Source organism: Aristolochia californica, unplaced genomic scaffold (genome assembly GCF_029961685.1).
Source record: "Aristolochia californica isolate CCGP_79_NKW_82.1479 unplaced genomic scaffold, dmAriCali1.0.hap1 SCAF_14, whole genome shotgun sequence".
Lineage (NCBI taxonomy): Eukaryota > Viridiplantae > Streptophyta > Magnoliopsida > Piperales > Aristolochiaceae > Aristolochia > Aristolochia californica.
In genome coordinates, this window is record NW_027181815.1 from 6,931,872 (window position 1) to 6,945,582 (window position 13,711).

At 39.6% G+C, this 13,711-nt stretch overlaps 1 protein-coding gene across 1 annotated transcript; it reads left to right on the forward strand.

Moving 5' to 3' along the window:
* The first annotated feature begins 219 nt into the window (after window positions 1-219).
* LOC137949905 (TORTIFOLIA1-like protein 4) lies at window positions 220-4,733 on the forward strand. The gene is made up of 5 exons (XM_068796149.1): window positions 220-1,295; window positions 1,400-1,511; window positions 1,970-2,541; window positions 3,633-4,114; window positions 4,198-4,733. Exons 1-4 carry the CDS (start codon window positions 426-428, stop codon window positions 4,086-4,088), a joined length of 2,010 nt encoding a protein of 669 aa, XP_068652250.1. The 5' UTR covers window positions 220-425; the 3' UTR covers window positions 4,089-4,114; window positions 4,198-4,733.
* Window positions 4,734-13,711: the final 8,978 nt, after the last annotated feature.

Genomic DNA, 13,711 nt, shown 5'->3' on the forward strand with positions numbered 1-13,711 from the left:
TTGCGGTTACACTTTCACGGTTTTACCTCCTCGGTACACGCTGGAAGTCCCTAACTAACCCCTCGCGCCCTTTTTCTTCTGGTTTTTTTTTTTCGCGCCACTTTAATAACTTCTCTAATTCACAGCGGCCTTAATTCTGTTTAATTTTCTGAGTTGACAAGTGAATAGAAAGAAGAGAGGAGAAAGAGATAAATCACTCCTTGAACTAGTACAGAAAAACAAAAAACGTAGCCAGCAGTTGAGTGTAGTGAAAAGAAGACTCTCTCTCCGTCTTTCTTCTGCACTCTTCCTGGCATATAGATTTATAACTCCCTGGAGACAACCCGCTGGAAAACCAAGACGACGGAGGGAGGGAAGAAACCCAAGGATCCGGTCGGAATAATCTCCGCCGGTGGTCGGTGGAGTCGACATTCACTCAATCTTAAATGCCGGAAGCTTCCTCGAACGCGCGGTCTTCGTTCTTATCCCTGGCAATGGCGGCCTCAAAGCCTTCACAGAAACGTTCCACTCGATCCTCTTCTCCTGCCGCTGATCTCAAGTACAGAACCATCTCCTGTCTCAACAAGCTTTCAGATCGGGACACCTTCACAATAGCATCCACCGAGCTCGAGGCGATAGCGCTGACGCTGACTCCGGATTCATTCTCTCCGTTTCTTTCCTGCATTTATGACACAGACTCTTCGCACAAGTCGCCGGTAAGGAAACAATGCGTCCGGCTTTTCTCCACCTTGGCGGTGGCACACGAAAACGCGCTCTCGCCCTTTATACCCAAAATGCTGCAGAATGTTCTTCGCCGCCTCCGGGACCCGGATTCCGCCGTGAGGTCCGCATGCGTCGATACGATCAGTACCGTTGCCTCGCGTGTTACAAAGCTCCCATTTTCGGTTTTCCTGAAGCCATTTTCCGAGGCCATTCTGATCGAGCAGGACTATAATTTGCAGATCGGGGCGGCGATGTGTCTTGCGGCGGCTGTTGAGGCAGCGCCGGATTCCGACCCCGCGCAGTTGCAGCGGATATTGCTGAGATTTTTTAAGCTTTTAAAGTGTGACAGCTTTAAGGCGAAACCGGCTCTGATTTCCTTGATAGGGAGTATAGTGAGTGTTGGCGGCTCTAGGAGTGGAAGTTTGCTGGGCGTTCTGGTTCCTTGCTTGGTGGACTTCCTGAGCAGTGAGGATTGGGCGGCAAGGAAAGCCGCGGCCGAGGCGCTTTTGAAGGTTGCGGTGGCCGAAAGAGATTTGGTGGGAGAGTTTAAGGATTCGTGTTTGACGGTGTTCGAGGCACGTAGATTTGATAAGGTTAGGAAAAAGAAACGCGATGCATTTACAGTTTGTTTTCTTATTTTCAGTCCGTATGCATTTTTGTTTGTCGGTGCTTGTTAATTTTCTTTTTTATGATGTAGATTAAGGCTGTGAGAGAGACAATGAAGCAGATGATAGATGCGTGGAAAGATGTTCGTGCCGTTCCCTTGAGTGTTGCCTCACAGCCAGATCAATCTAGGTCGTCTTCCAGAGGTATTGAGTCTTATCAGTATTCATAGGAATCCCTTTGCTGGGCTATTTGATAATTCATTTCATTATTTTGTTCCGTTCATAACTATGCATATATAACCTGATGGGAATCGTAAGAGAGCGTTTAAAACTACGCATACTAGGTTCTTTTTAACAAATAATCAACGAGTATGTCTGTTTATATGGGCTTTATCTTTCATTATAGGCTATGGATGTGCCTTGTTTTTCTTTTTGTTTTCCTTTTATTTAATAAGTAATGTAGGTAATTTTTTTAACGGGTAGCTCATGAATTGTATAGAGAGTGGGGCAAGTCTACAAATTTTAAATTCTTGCTTTTATTTGGAGTTGAAAATCTGTTGGTTCTTGCGGTTGCTTATATTATGGAGAGAACACTGGCAGCTATATTCATTGAGAAGTCCCATCGTTATGCCTGCCTAAGCATTTATTTTGGTGTGATTTAGAAAATGCAAGTGACGGGCACTTCGCTAGTGGTCTTCAAAGTTCCAGCACTATAAAGACAGACTCATTATCTAAGGAAAGAAGGTATTCATCCACAAATAGATCACCTCCACCCTTGGTAGGTAATGCTTCTACTACCAATGGCCGAAAGAATGGTGAGAGAAGAGTCATCTCTCCTTTGTACCAAAAGGTTGACCGCAATAAGCCCACAGATTGGAAGATCGAGATTGCCATTCCACATGATTCACCTTTGAAGGTCATATGTGAAGACAATCACCAGAGCGGTATGAGGAGGGATAGTCAGGTTATTGAACAAAGAGACAGCAACTCAAGAGTACAGCCCGAAGTCAAACGAGATAAAAATTGTGATGAGAAAACACGCAGGTTTGGTGGGTTGAGATCACAATCGCGTGTGGTTCCATTATATGATAGAGAGAGTCCAGAATCTACTGGTGTGGTTAGTAATGTGATGGAAGGATCTCAAGAAAGTCAAAAAGCTGGCGATTTGTCCCTAATCCGTGAACAACTTGTGCAGATTGAAAACCAGCAGTTGAGTTTATTAGATCTTCTTCAGGTATGCCCATGGAAATGCATCATGCTTTCGTTTTTGTGGCTCTTAAAATTTCTTGTCACTTGTAGAAGAGAAACAATTTGCTGTATGGTAAAGAGCTTGATTTTGCTTTGGATTACCATCATTTTGAATCAGAAGAGATAGTGGCAAAGATGTATACGTTGTTGGTTGATCCTCGTTTTTATTCTTAGGATTCTGAATTCATTCAAATGATTCTTCTTCATTTTACTCACGATTTCTTGTGTGTGTTAATGTCTGAGCTTTTGCCCATCCACATACTCATTCTATTTTGCAGCCTTCCAATTGATATCATTGCAAAAGCTCAAGTTGTTAGAACAGCTTAATTTTTGGTTTTATGTTCTGTTTTTTAAGAATTTGCCCTTTTTGCACCTGTCCCACTTTTTTCTTATTGGAAATTTTTTGAAGATGTCCTCTTTGAATAAATGGAGAAGAAAATAGAAGTGCCTTCCACTTGTTTGGTTGAAAGTACCTTTCAACTAATGTGGGGCATTTTTTCGTAGGACTGGATGAAACTTGGCCTGTCATTTGAGTATATCTTTGTTGCAGTAATGACACCTTTGCCTTGCGCACACATGATCTCTCAAGTTTATGATACTATGACAAGTTCAGTTGACTTCAAGATAATGTGTCAATACTCGGATCATTGTGGTCAACCTTGTTTTTGTATGGCTGATCAGGTCACTCATTTGATAATATATTTGTGAAGGCCAAAATTTTTGTTTTAGGTAATTACCAATGGAATGAATGTTATAAACTACTTTTTGTTTTGCCTGCCACTTGTTGGACCGCTTCTGTTTGGGTCCTTTTCTTGTGTCAACAATGAGAGAGAGATTCCACTAAAAGAGATTGTTCTGTTTAATAGATTAAAAAGCCATAAGAAGTGCGGAGCATAGCCTGTGATTTTTTCTTTCCATCATATCCTATGGTCTTTTTGTTCAAAAAGTAAATTATGAATGTTGCTCATAGCGTCATCTCCTTGGGCACTTAATTACATGTAGTTCTTGTAGAAGAGATTGTAGTTTCATTATGAAATGCTTGGCTTGACTTCAATGTTCTGTTTCTCCCATCCGTAGAAATTTATTGGGACCTCACAGAACGGAATGAGGTCTTTGGAGACAAGAGTCCATGGCCTTGAGATTGCGCTGGATGAGATCTCTCATGACTTAGCTGTCTCAACAGCAAGGATGACGAACTCTGACACTGAAGAAAATATATGTTGCAAGTTACCTGGTGCAGATTTCTTGAGTTCAAAATTTTGGAGAAGAGTGGAGACAGGAAGATGCTCGAGTTCTCGGTTTCCATCATCTGGTGTGCTACAATCAGCCGGTGACTCTTATATGCTGGAGAATCGCAGATTCAGATCCCGTGGGGGTTTTGTAGTGAACCCATTGGCAGAAGTCCACTCACAGTCAATAACAAGTTCAGAGGTTTGTTCAAACAGAACACCAGCAAGTTTAGTATCACATGAGACTGGAAGAAGGCACGCTAGTGATGGTGTAAGAGTTCCTGAAGTTGCACCTGTGACCTAGGGTTTGCCAGCCAAATTGGTTGCCAGGTAATGCAAGTCCTCATCATTGACTATCATGAACAGTTTAATTAAGAGAAATATAAGAAACATAATTTTCATAATTGCTGCAGTTGTGGTGGTAGTTTGTGGTATGGGTTTTTGGTCAAACGTGCACCGACGTATGTTTGAGCTCACCAAAATGTGCCTGTCACTAAATTGAAGGGGTTCATTTAGCCAGAAGAGTACATACTGGTATTTCTCCTACAGTGAGTTGTTGTCCAGCTGCATTCCTTTGCTTGGTTCGTTCGCAACAGCTTGTGTTTCTCGCTATCATTTAATCAATCGATTCCTTCGTTAATTCGTCGAAGAAAAAAACACTTGGGAATGTTATTGCTCCTGTTTCAAGTTTTGATTGATTTGTCCAGCTGTGGGAAAATGGCAACCGTATTGATGGAAATTGCAGGCAAGTATTTATTAATGAGAGAGGGGGCGTGACGGATCATTGTTATGAATGGCAATGGAAGCAAATTGAATACAGCATACTCTTTTTAAGTTTCAGCAGTACAGAGTCGGTTGGAGCGATGTACTCAGTGGCAATAAAGTCTTATTTTTATTCACGCGAAGAGTCTCTAAATCCTAGAAGCCAACCAGTGGTTCTGGCTCTCAACTTTTTTTTTATGTTTTACTTTTACTACAGCTGCTAGTTGGCTGAAAACCATGACTATATTAACCAAAACAGTAGCATCTGGCCCTGGGACAAATCTTATGCAAACGCCATTGTTCGATTGTCGGCGAGACTTATTTCGTCTCTTTCCCGTCTGATGTTCACGTTTCATGGTTGTGTCACGGAACGCCACATGGAGTCCTGATGCCTGAAAAAGACAGTGTTGTGTTGGGGAATCTCGCCGACAGTCTCCCAATTTGCTCAAAGAGAACACTCGATTTATTATGAGTTGCCTAAAATCGATAGTTTGATTATTCGGAAAAACAAATAAAAATGAGAGCGTTATTTTGATCCTCGTCGACGTCAAGGCCCCAACTCCTTTTGTTTGATATTTGATAAGCGTGAGTGACTGACAACACTTTATTTTCTCTGTTTTTTGAACATTTTATCGACTCTGTAGTCTGTTCCTGCTGTGTTTTAAGAATTAAGACCATCTTTCACTTCGCTTTACGCTTTATTTCTTTGGATGTGGCAGTATCGCAGAGTGGTGTCCTCTCTGCACAAAAGATTTCAAGGCTCCCGGAAAGTTACCATCTGTCGGTGGATGAACTGTTGTTTAACAACGTCATTATTCTTCTAATTTCGCATGCCTTAGAATACTGATTTCCTGCATTCATGCCATTACAGATAAACAAAAAAAATCCTACTCACGGGTCTATAATGCTTATGAGTTAGGAGGTGGTGTAAAGGAAAAGGGTTTGCTGGATGATCCAATGACATCTGTGAACTAAAAGCGGCCGTCACATATGGTTCATAAAGGGAAGACGAGATCGTTATTTTGGTTTTATCACATCAAGAGTCCTGACAATTAAACATCGACCTGCTTCTCATTAACTTGTTTCAAAACTTCTTACCAAAAAAACTTCATTTTTAAACCCAAATATACTAAAATGGTTGTATGTCGTTTAGGAGTGGCAAAAATCCACCCGTGTATATTTTGTCTCCTTTGAGATTTTCTTGAGCTAGCATCTCTGAGTGAAACAAGTTATCCATGAACATGTGAGATCTGACGACTTTGATTACCATATTATATTTGGGATTTGCTCACAAAACGGTGTGTCATTGGGATCGGATAATACTAGGCCAGGGGAGTTGGACAAATAAGGATACTTCCTATGAAGTTTTTAAGCTATTCCAGCAGCTACACGTTACAATATTGACAATAACAAGAAGATCCTAGAATCCCTACTCCGAGTCCATGTTAAATTCTCATGATTAAGTAATTTAAATGTTTGACTTGAGTGTGAAGTGAGAAGGAACCAAGAAGGGAGAAGAAGATGATGAAGAAGATGCAAGAGTGGGTTAGGGCATGAGTTCGACCCTAACCTCTCCTCCTTGACTTTATTTCATTATTTTGTATGCAAAAATTATACTAATACCCCTAGAATGGGCTTAGAGAACAAAAAGACAAGTAAAAAACGAAAAAACTACGTAACTAGTAATTTGAACTTCAATGAATGATTTCAAAGTATATATTGTGGCTTTGTACTCGACTAAATATAATCAATTTATTTCAAATTAATATGTGCATGTAAATAAATGGGTTTGAAATCTTATTCCCATATTTCCATTTTTTTTTTAAAAAACTATTGCAAATGCCCCAATAAATTAGGATATAAGCATGTAAAATATGATTTGAAAATGAAGAAGGTTGCTAATTTAGATTTTGGGCGGTAGTTAATCTCACATATACTCATAATATAATGGTTGAATAAAAAATGATGTTAAAAACACATGGCACATGTTCAACAAACTGCGTTCCCAAGTACTCAATCAAGGTTTATAATACCAACACTCAAATACTTAGCTCAATGAAGACAACTTCCAAATTTGGCTTGGATGAGGCTAAAATTTCTCAAAACAAGTGTGAGGGCTTAGGAAACTTGGTTATCACTATAGGAAGAGGGAGGGAAAGTTTGTTTGGAGCAAGTTTGGGTTAAATACTACAATTCCCAACATAAAAAACTAAGTCGTTATGAGCGGATAATGTCATTTTTTGAATTTAGTAAAAATAGGTGAAAACAAGGTCCAAATTTTTTGAAAAAATAATCAATAAATCTTGTTTTTATTGTTAGACATGTTGGTAGGTCATTCACAAAATCTGGTGACTTATAGCCTTCTAAATCTGCTTCTGGCATTTTGAAAAGTTGAATTTTTACAACAAGGGTTTGAATCATGTGCCAAAGATTAGATTCCATTCCTTCTAGCAATATGATTTTGTAGTCAAATCCACCTTTGGATTTTACTCAAAATTTCAAATCTATAATTTGTGCCAAAATTTTTGTAACTAGGGTTTCACCTCCTTTGTGTTGTTTTTCACTTAGAGGGGTTTGAATCCACCTATGGGCTCAACTCCTATAGTGTGTGTTTTCAGTATTGGCTTCATTCCATTTTTAATTCCAAAAGTTTCTTTTACTAGGGTTCACATCTCTTTCCTTTCCTCTACTTGCTTTGGGATTTGCTTCCTATCATTTGGGTTCAAATCCTCCTACTGGGTTCTATACCTCACATTGGGTTCTATAACTCCCATTGAATTATATTCCTTTTTTCATAAGAACTTTTTACTCTCTCTGTCATGACAAGGGTTTGAATTCTTCCATAGGAGTCAATTCATTTTTTTCCTTTTTCACCATATGTTTGAGTCTTTTTTGTTTTTTTTTCACTTCAAAGCTTCATCTTTTTCACGGGGTTGCATGAACTTGACTCCTTTAGCCATTGATACTTAATTTGATTGCTTGTTTTACCTGTTTTACTCTTCTTACCTTTTCTTGGCCGGCTTGCTTCCTTGTCTTGTAAAAATAATTCTCCTTCCTCTTGGTTGGGAAAATAGTGTTGCTATGCTGTTTGGTTGGTGTGCTTTAGACATGAATTGCCTATTCCTTTTTTATGTATGGCGTCGTTCAAACAATCTTTTGCTACTCGAATGGATGTACTACCAAAAATTTCCTTTTAAGGCTTATTGAACTGCACAATATTCTCTAACGCACATCATCAGTACTATAGTATTCGTTATCATCAAAATTATTTCAATGAGGATCTTGAAACCAACACCACCTTGTCCCCCTATTCCCTTTCCTTTTTCTCTTCCTCTCTCTTCCCCCCATTTGCTTGGTCATCTTGCCCTATATTCTCTATCTCACTAATGATCCAACAAGATCCCCCTCTTACCATACATCAACAACATCCAATATTAAAAAAAAAACACATATCTAGGTTGCAAAGGAGTGACCCAAGTGGAGAGCTGCTAAGTGGAGATGCTGGAGGAGAGACATCGGGGAGCGATACTAGAGGAGGGCTAGGCAGGGACACCAAGAGCCTCATGGTGAGAGAGAGGATTGCTTAGGATAGCTAGAGTTTTTTAGTGATTTTTTCATGGGAGTACGAGAGTTTTTTTTTTTAACTTTAAGTAATCCTTTGAACAATTAAATGAATAATTTCTTAATAAAATATTCCCAGATATAAGATATTTTTTAATGGGGAAGTTTAAATTTTGTCATTTACAACATTTTAAAGGTAGAATATTAACAATGAAATAAATATTTTGTCATTAAAAATTATTTTTTGAAATTTTTTAATGAAAATTAAATTTTATAATAAATAATTTTTTTTAACATTTTACCAATGAAAGAAAGATTTTTGTCTGCCAAAATAAAATTATAAACTCTTTAAAAATTAAATGATACTTGTCATTAAAGAAGTTCATTCCAGCATTTTAAAGTTTCACAGGGGCGAACAGCTTTTTCTTACAGTATCCTAATTTCATAGGTAGTGAATCCCCTTTTAATGACAAGAATACATTTTCATCATAAAAATTTGTTACAAAATTACTTATTTACCAATGAGATAGTCGGTAATAATGAGATTTAATCATAAAAAAATTTCTTCATTAAACAATCGTTGTTAAAAATATTTTGTTTTCATAGTGAGCTATGCTACATCCAAATTTAGATCGCAGCCCTCAATCATCCTTCTTGTGGAGACATATGAAGCACGACACGAATAGTAGAAGTCCCATAATTCTCTTAATTTAATTATGAACTAATCCATGAGCAAGCACCTTTGCTGGTTCTCTTTCATTTAGTTCAGCTAGCTGCAAGATTTCAAGTCATGCAAGCACCATCACAGGACAAACTGGTTGAATCAAACCGGTCTTTTACAAAATATTGACAATTTAGCAAATAAGCTAACATATTATCCTAATCGTAATTACTCTTGGATATTGTATCAAATCCCTAGCCATCTATTTAGAGTTGTAAAAAAGCAAGAATATTTGAATGAGCACAAGAATAATACATTAGTACATGAGAATGCTAACAAGTTCCCGTGAGTATTTTACTGAAGTCTGCATTTTTATTTTTTTTAAGGGAGATTACTCAAATTAAATCGTCAGAGATCAGTATTATATGCCTAAATACTAAATAATATGCAACTTGGGCAACGGATATATTCCAGCTTGATTGTTGCATGGCTTCAGAGAGTTACCTAAGATAGAAGAATCTGCAATCATATAAGTACTCTTGTATCATGGCTCAATTGAGAAGGCCTTTATTTTTCCTCCTTCCCTGTTGAGAAGATCCATGGTCTTGAAATCATGGGCATTTTTCAAAGGTTCCCTCCCCACCCTCCACCCCAAAGCAGAAAAAACAAGAAGAAACCACTTCATTAGTATCGCATCACCATGACTGCCAGAGGCTACACCTTAATAAAGACTTACCAGTTGGATCAACAGATTCTGTCCTGCAAAGCAACAACAGATGGATATACCACACCTGCACTTGATTTTTACCATGACGAGGCTCTGAAAGCACCAATCAGAGAAAAAAAAAAAAACTGAAAGAAAGAGAACAGAGAACAAATGTCTAGAGAGGTGGATGAAGAGTTTGACGAACTCTGAGAGTGATATTGGCGCGGCTCAATCTGAGATCAGTCTTACAATTGAGTGTAGAACCATCTTCGGATTGAACCTCACCAATATCGCTTTCTTCTCCTTCCCCGCCAGATGTTCTCTACTTTCCATGAAATCGCCGCAACAAAATTGAGTAGGGCCAGAGAAAAGTATGAGCCACCTCCTGTAGCACTAATTAATGGAATTAGAGAACATGTATATAGCGGGATCGAGTTGGGAGTAATGGAAGCGGTTAGTGGTGGTCTTTCTACTGGAAATTGTACTGGAAGAAGTGGAGCACGCAAAAGCATGATTTAGTGATCTGACGAGGACGCATATGAGTGAAGAAGCAGTGAACACAATGGTGACTTAATTTAGGGTTGGGGGTTTATAGTGCACATACGCCCCGGCATGACCGTAACCCAATATTATCCAAACAGAGAAAGAGACGACGGTGAATTGTGGTAGACTGTTGGGATCCTTTAAGAAGGGCTTTGGATTGAGACTAGATTGTAAGGTCGAGTTGGGCGTCTTGTGTGAGCCGAAGAATAGAGAGAAACTCCGGCAAGTACTCCTTCAAGTGTCATGGTCTTGCATGAAAATGGTTTTGATTTGGAAGTATTCCTGCAATGAAAGATTAACTGTGAGTACGAAGGATGGAAGGCAGGAGTGGAAGACTAAGGCAAGGATTGATTTGAAGGGAGGAGGTAGAGAAGTGGGGATGAGGATGCAGTCGAGGAGGAAGGGAATGTATATGAGAGGAGAGGTTGCCTCGGGATGGGGAGGAGGAGAAGGTGAGTGGAATGATGGAGAAGGGAGCAAAACTGCTTTTAGGAGGATGTCATGCCTTAGATTGTACTCATAAAATCAAACCCTTCAAGCTTGCGCATGCACCTGCAATATTCGCCACCAAAAACACCAAACGACCCCTTTTGCTCCTGACCATTCCAACATATTATTATCTCTGCTGAGACTTGGTTTCCAAGCTTGTTGAGTGCATATTTACCCCAAAAGAATTTCGTGATACGAATGTGTTGAGATCCTCTGTGATGTCTGTGGACCTCCAAGCTTGGATCAACTACTCAAATTAAGCACCGGGGAGGAGATTTTGTGTGTGAAATTGAGCATGGTTGACTGTTGACTTGGTGAAGGTGGTCATGAGAGGTTCTGGTCTTTTTATGGTAAGGGAATGATGAATGAATGGGATGGGATATAAAGAAGGAATGTGAGAATCTTGGGAACAACAGCGCAGAATGTCAGCAAAGGGCTTGTCTTGAAAGAAGTTTCGGAAGGTACGTACAAAAGGGAAGGACCCTCTCTCACTCTTACTAAGAGCCAGTAGCCAACCCAAAGCGGGGACAACGCCGCTGAAAGAGCTCTGCTTTGGGCTCTATGAGGGAGACAACATTGGGTTGCTACCCTTTTTATTTCTCCCCACTCTTTCTTCTTTTCTAAGGTTTTTAGGGACCTTTTCTAAAGCACATTGCTCGTATATACGTACCCGCAGAAAATAAATTAAGGGGACCTCTTTCCTCATGATTTGAGTGGCGATCAGTTGGCGTGCCACCTCCCTTTGAGATTCCCTCACGCCTTAAGGTTTTTTTCTTCTACTACTACTATCCAAGGCCTTTCTCTTTCACTCCCTCGTCCCATTTTTTTTGTCTTCTGTTTGAAATCTAAACATTGTCCGCTCTCTACTAATTAACTGAGAGGGAGACCCACCATTTGTGGCCACCATTGAGTATAACAGTGAGACCGAATGTTTTTTCATGTCGATCCCACTGCTTCCACCAATGAGGTTGCTGACAACATGTCTTTTTCAATTTACATCATCCACCAGAAAGCAAATTTGAACTAGATCATTGCAGCATCTCAATGACCTGCTTTCACGTTGAAAGCAGAAACAAGGACAAACGGAGCTTCAGGTATTCATGCACGCCGAGTCCCACCAGCTTCTACTGCACCAATTAAACTAGTTTCAGTTAAGAGCGGTCTTTAGTAATTGATCTGGGTTAGTTGAACCAACAGGAAGCTTGGTTTTATTTGATCAACTGGGTCTATATGTAATCCCTGTAAAAAAGAAGAAGCCTTATTGTTTTTTGACTAATGAAACAGTTTCCAAGTGAACATTATCCTGGGAGACCTGTTAAGCAAAGAGACACCCATGTTTTGCTCTTGCCATAAACTGCTCGCCTTGTTGGGTCCACCCTGGAGTTTCTTTGAAAACCCTCATTCCACAATGCCACCTGCTAGATAGCATGAGCCCATAAAATAATATCACGTACTCCTCTTCCCTCTTCCCAGGGAAGAAGAGTATTCTGGAGGGGTAATCAGAGGATACTTTTTCCGTGCGGTCGACGAAGGTGAGAGATGGGACCGTCTCTCTGTAGCTCCGTTGGGCATGGGGCTCAATAATAATGAACTTTGAAAGGGGTATGTTTCAATCATGCAAGGCAATTAGGCTAAAGTTCTTGTCACTTTGTGGAGACAAGAAAGACACCTCTCCATCCTTGAACTCGAGTTGCTATGCTTCATGTGGGACTCTGCACAAAGTGCAACACTTTTTCTATCTATTTACGAAGTGTAGTCTATGAGCTTCAGAGTTCATTCCATGCAATCCACAACGCCGTGATTCACATTGGCTACTATCCCGTATACTATCACATGACGTATGACAGTAGAGCTGAGGCCTGAGCAGCAGTAAAGGGAAAATTATGCTTTACTGTTTTACGCCTTTTCTTTTTGAATTTCAATGCTCAAACTTCCTCCTGAGAAGATGTCTTTGGTTCCTCAGGATTAAAGGCATTCTTTTAGGTTTTTGCTTTTGGTGTTTTGGACAAGATGACGGTCCCCACTCTTGCTGCACTAAGAAAGGCCTTCTCAGTGCCCAATGTCAAATAGAACGGGCAGTGCTGAACTACACAAATGACCAAACACCAAACAGAGCTTCTGGCGCAACGAAAAAACAGGCCGGCCAAGCGTCCTTGACCTTAAGTGCTTAGTGGAAAGTATATTATATCGGGTTTAAGATTCTGCTTCTTAAAAAGAAAGGAAAAAGCACTAGGGATACCAAATGGGAATGAGCTAGGGAGATACTTGTCTTTCACAAACCTCGTTTGAAGACCAAAATGAATTTAAACCTCTTAATTTTTCCTTATAATATGAATTATCCAAATGGTTTCTTTAACATTTGGCAGAAGCTATTGATCATTGTTTTTTTCTATATACTGTTAAGTTTTCCTTGTGCTTCGTGTTTCTATATCCCATTTCAGTAAAAGAGCAAGGTGAGTTAAATCCCTTATATTGGAATGGAACCTTGAACAAATCTAAATCAGGAAAGATAGAAAACCCAACCAGACCAACCAGTAAACACGAAAGACAAAACGGTTGATCAATGGTATTTTGTTTTTGTGAACGTAAACTAGTAACGGGTGGCAAAATTAAGTTGTATTAGGTCATGATGTTTCTAGCTTTCTGCCATTAATAATGGCTTGGGCTAAATAACACAATAAGGAGGTGTGACCACTCAGGTTTTTCATAGAAACTGGATCTTTCATGGGCAAAGACTTGCAGATATGATTGTTCTTACCATAAAGGGTACAAAAGTCTATCATCAATAAAGAACATATTCGTCCGTCTGTCGTCCATTGAGCAACCAACTCATTTTCCAGAACGAAATGGCAACACGTCACTTGCAGCGGTTGGAGGGAGCATGAGGAAGAAGGGAGAAAGAGAGAGGGGGACAAATTGATCAACTTCTCCGTATAGCTTTCTAGGGAGAGGAGGGTTTTTCAGCCTCTTCTTGCCCGAAATTTCTCTTTAGAAAATGACATGATTTTTTAGGGAGATATATCTTTCCCGAAAATGAGTTTCCAGCATTTTTATATGCTTCCCTCTCGAAGACATTTCATAGTTGACACATCCTGATGCTACGTTCATCTATAGATGAGACTGGGGTAGCCCAAAATAAAAAACAATTCTTATGGAGTAAGACTTTCATCAAGTATGCTACAAAAAGTCAAGCTAACGATCCTGT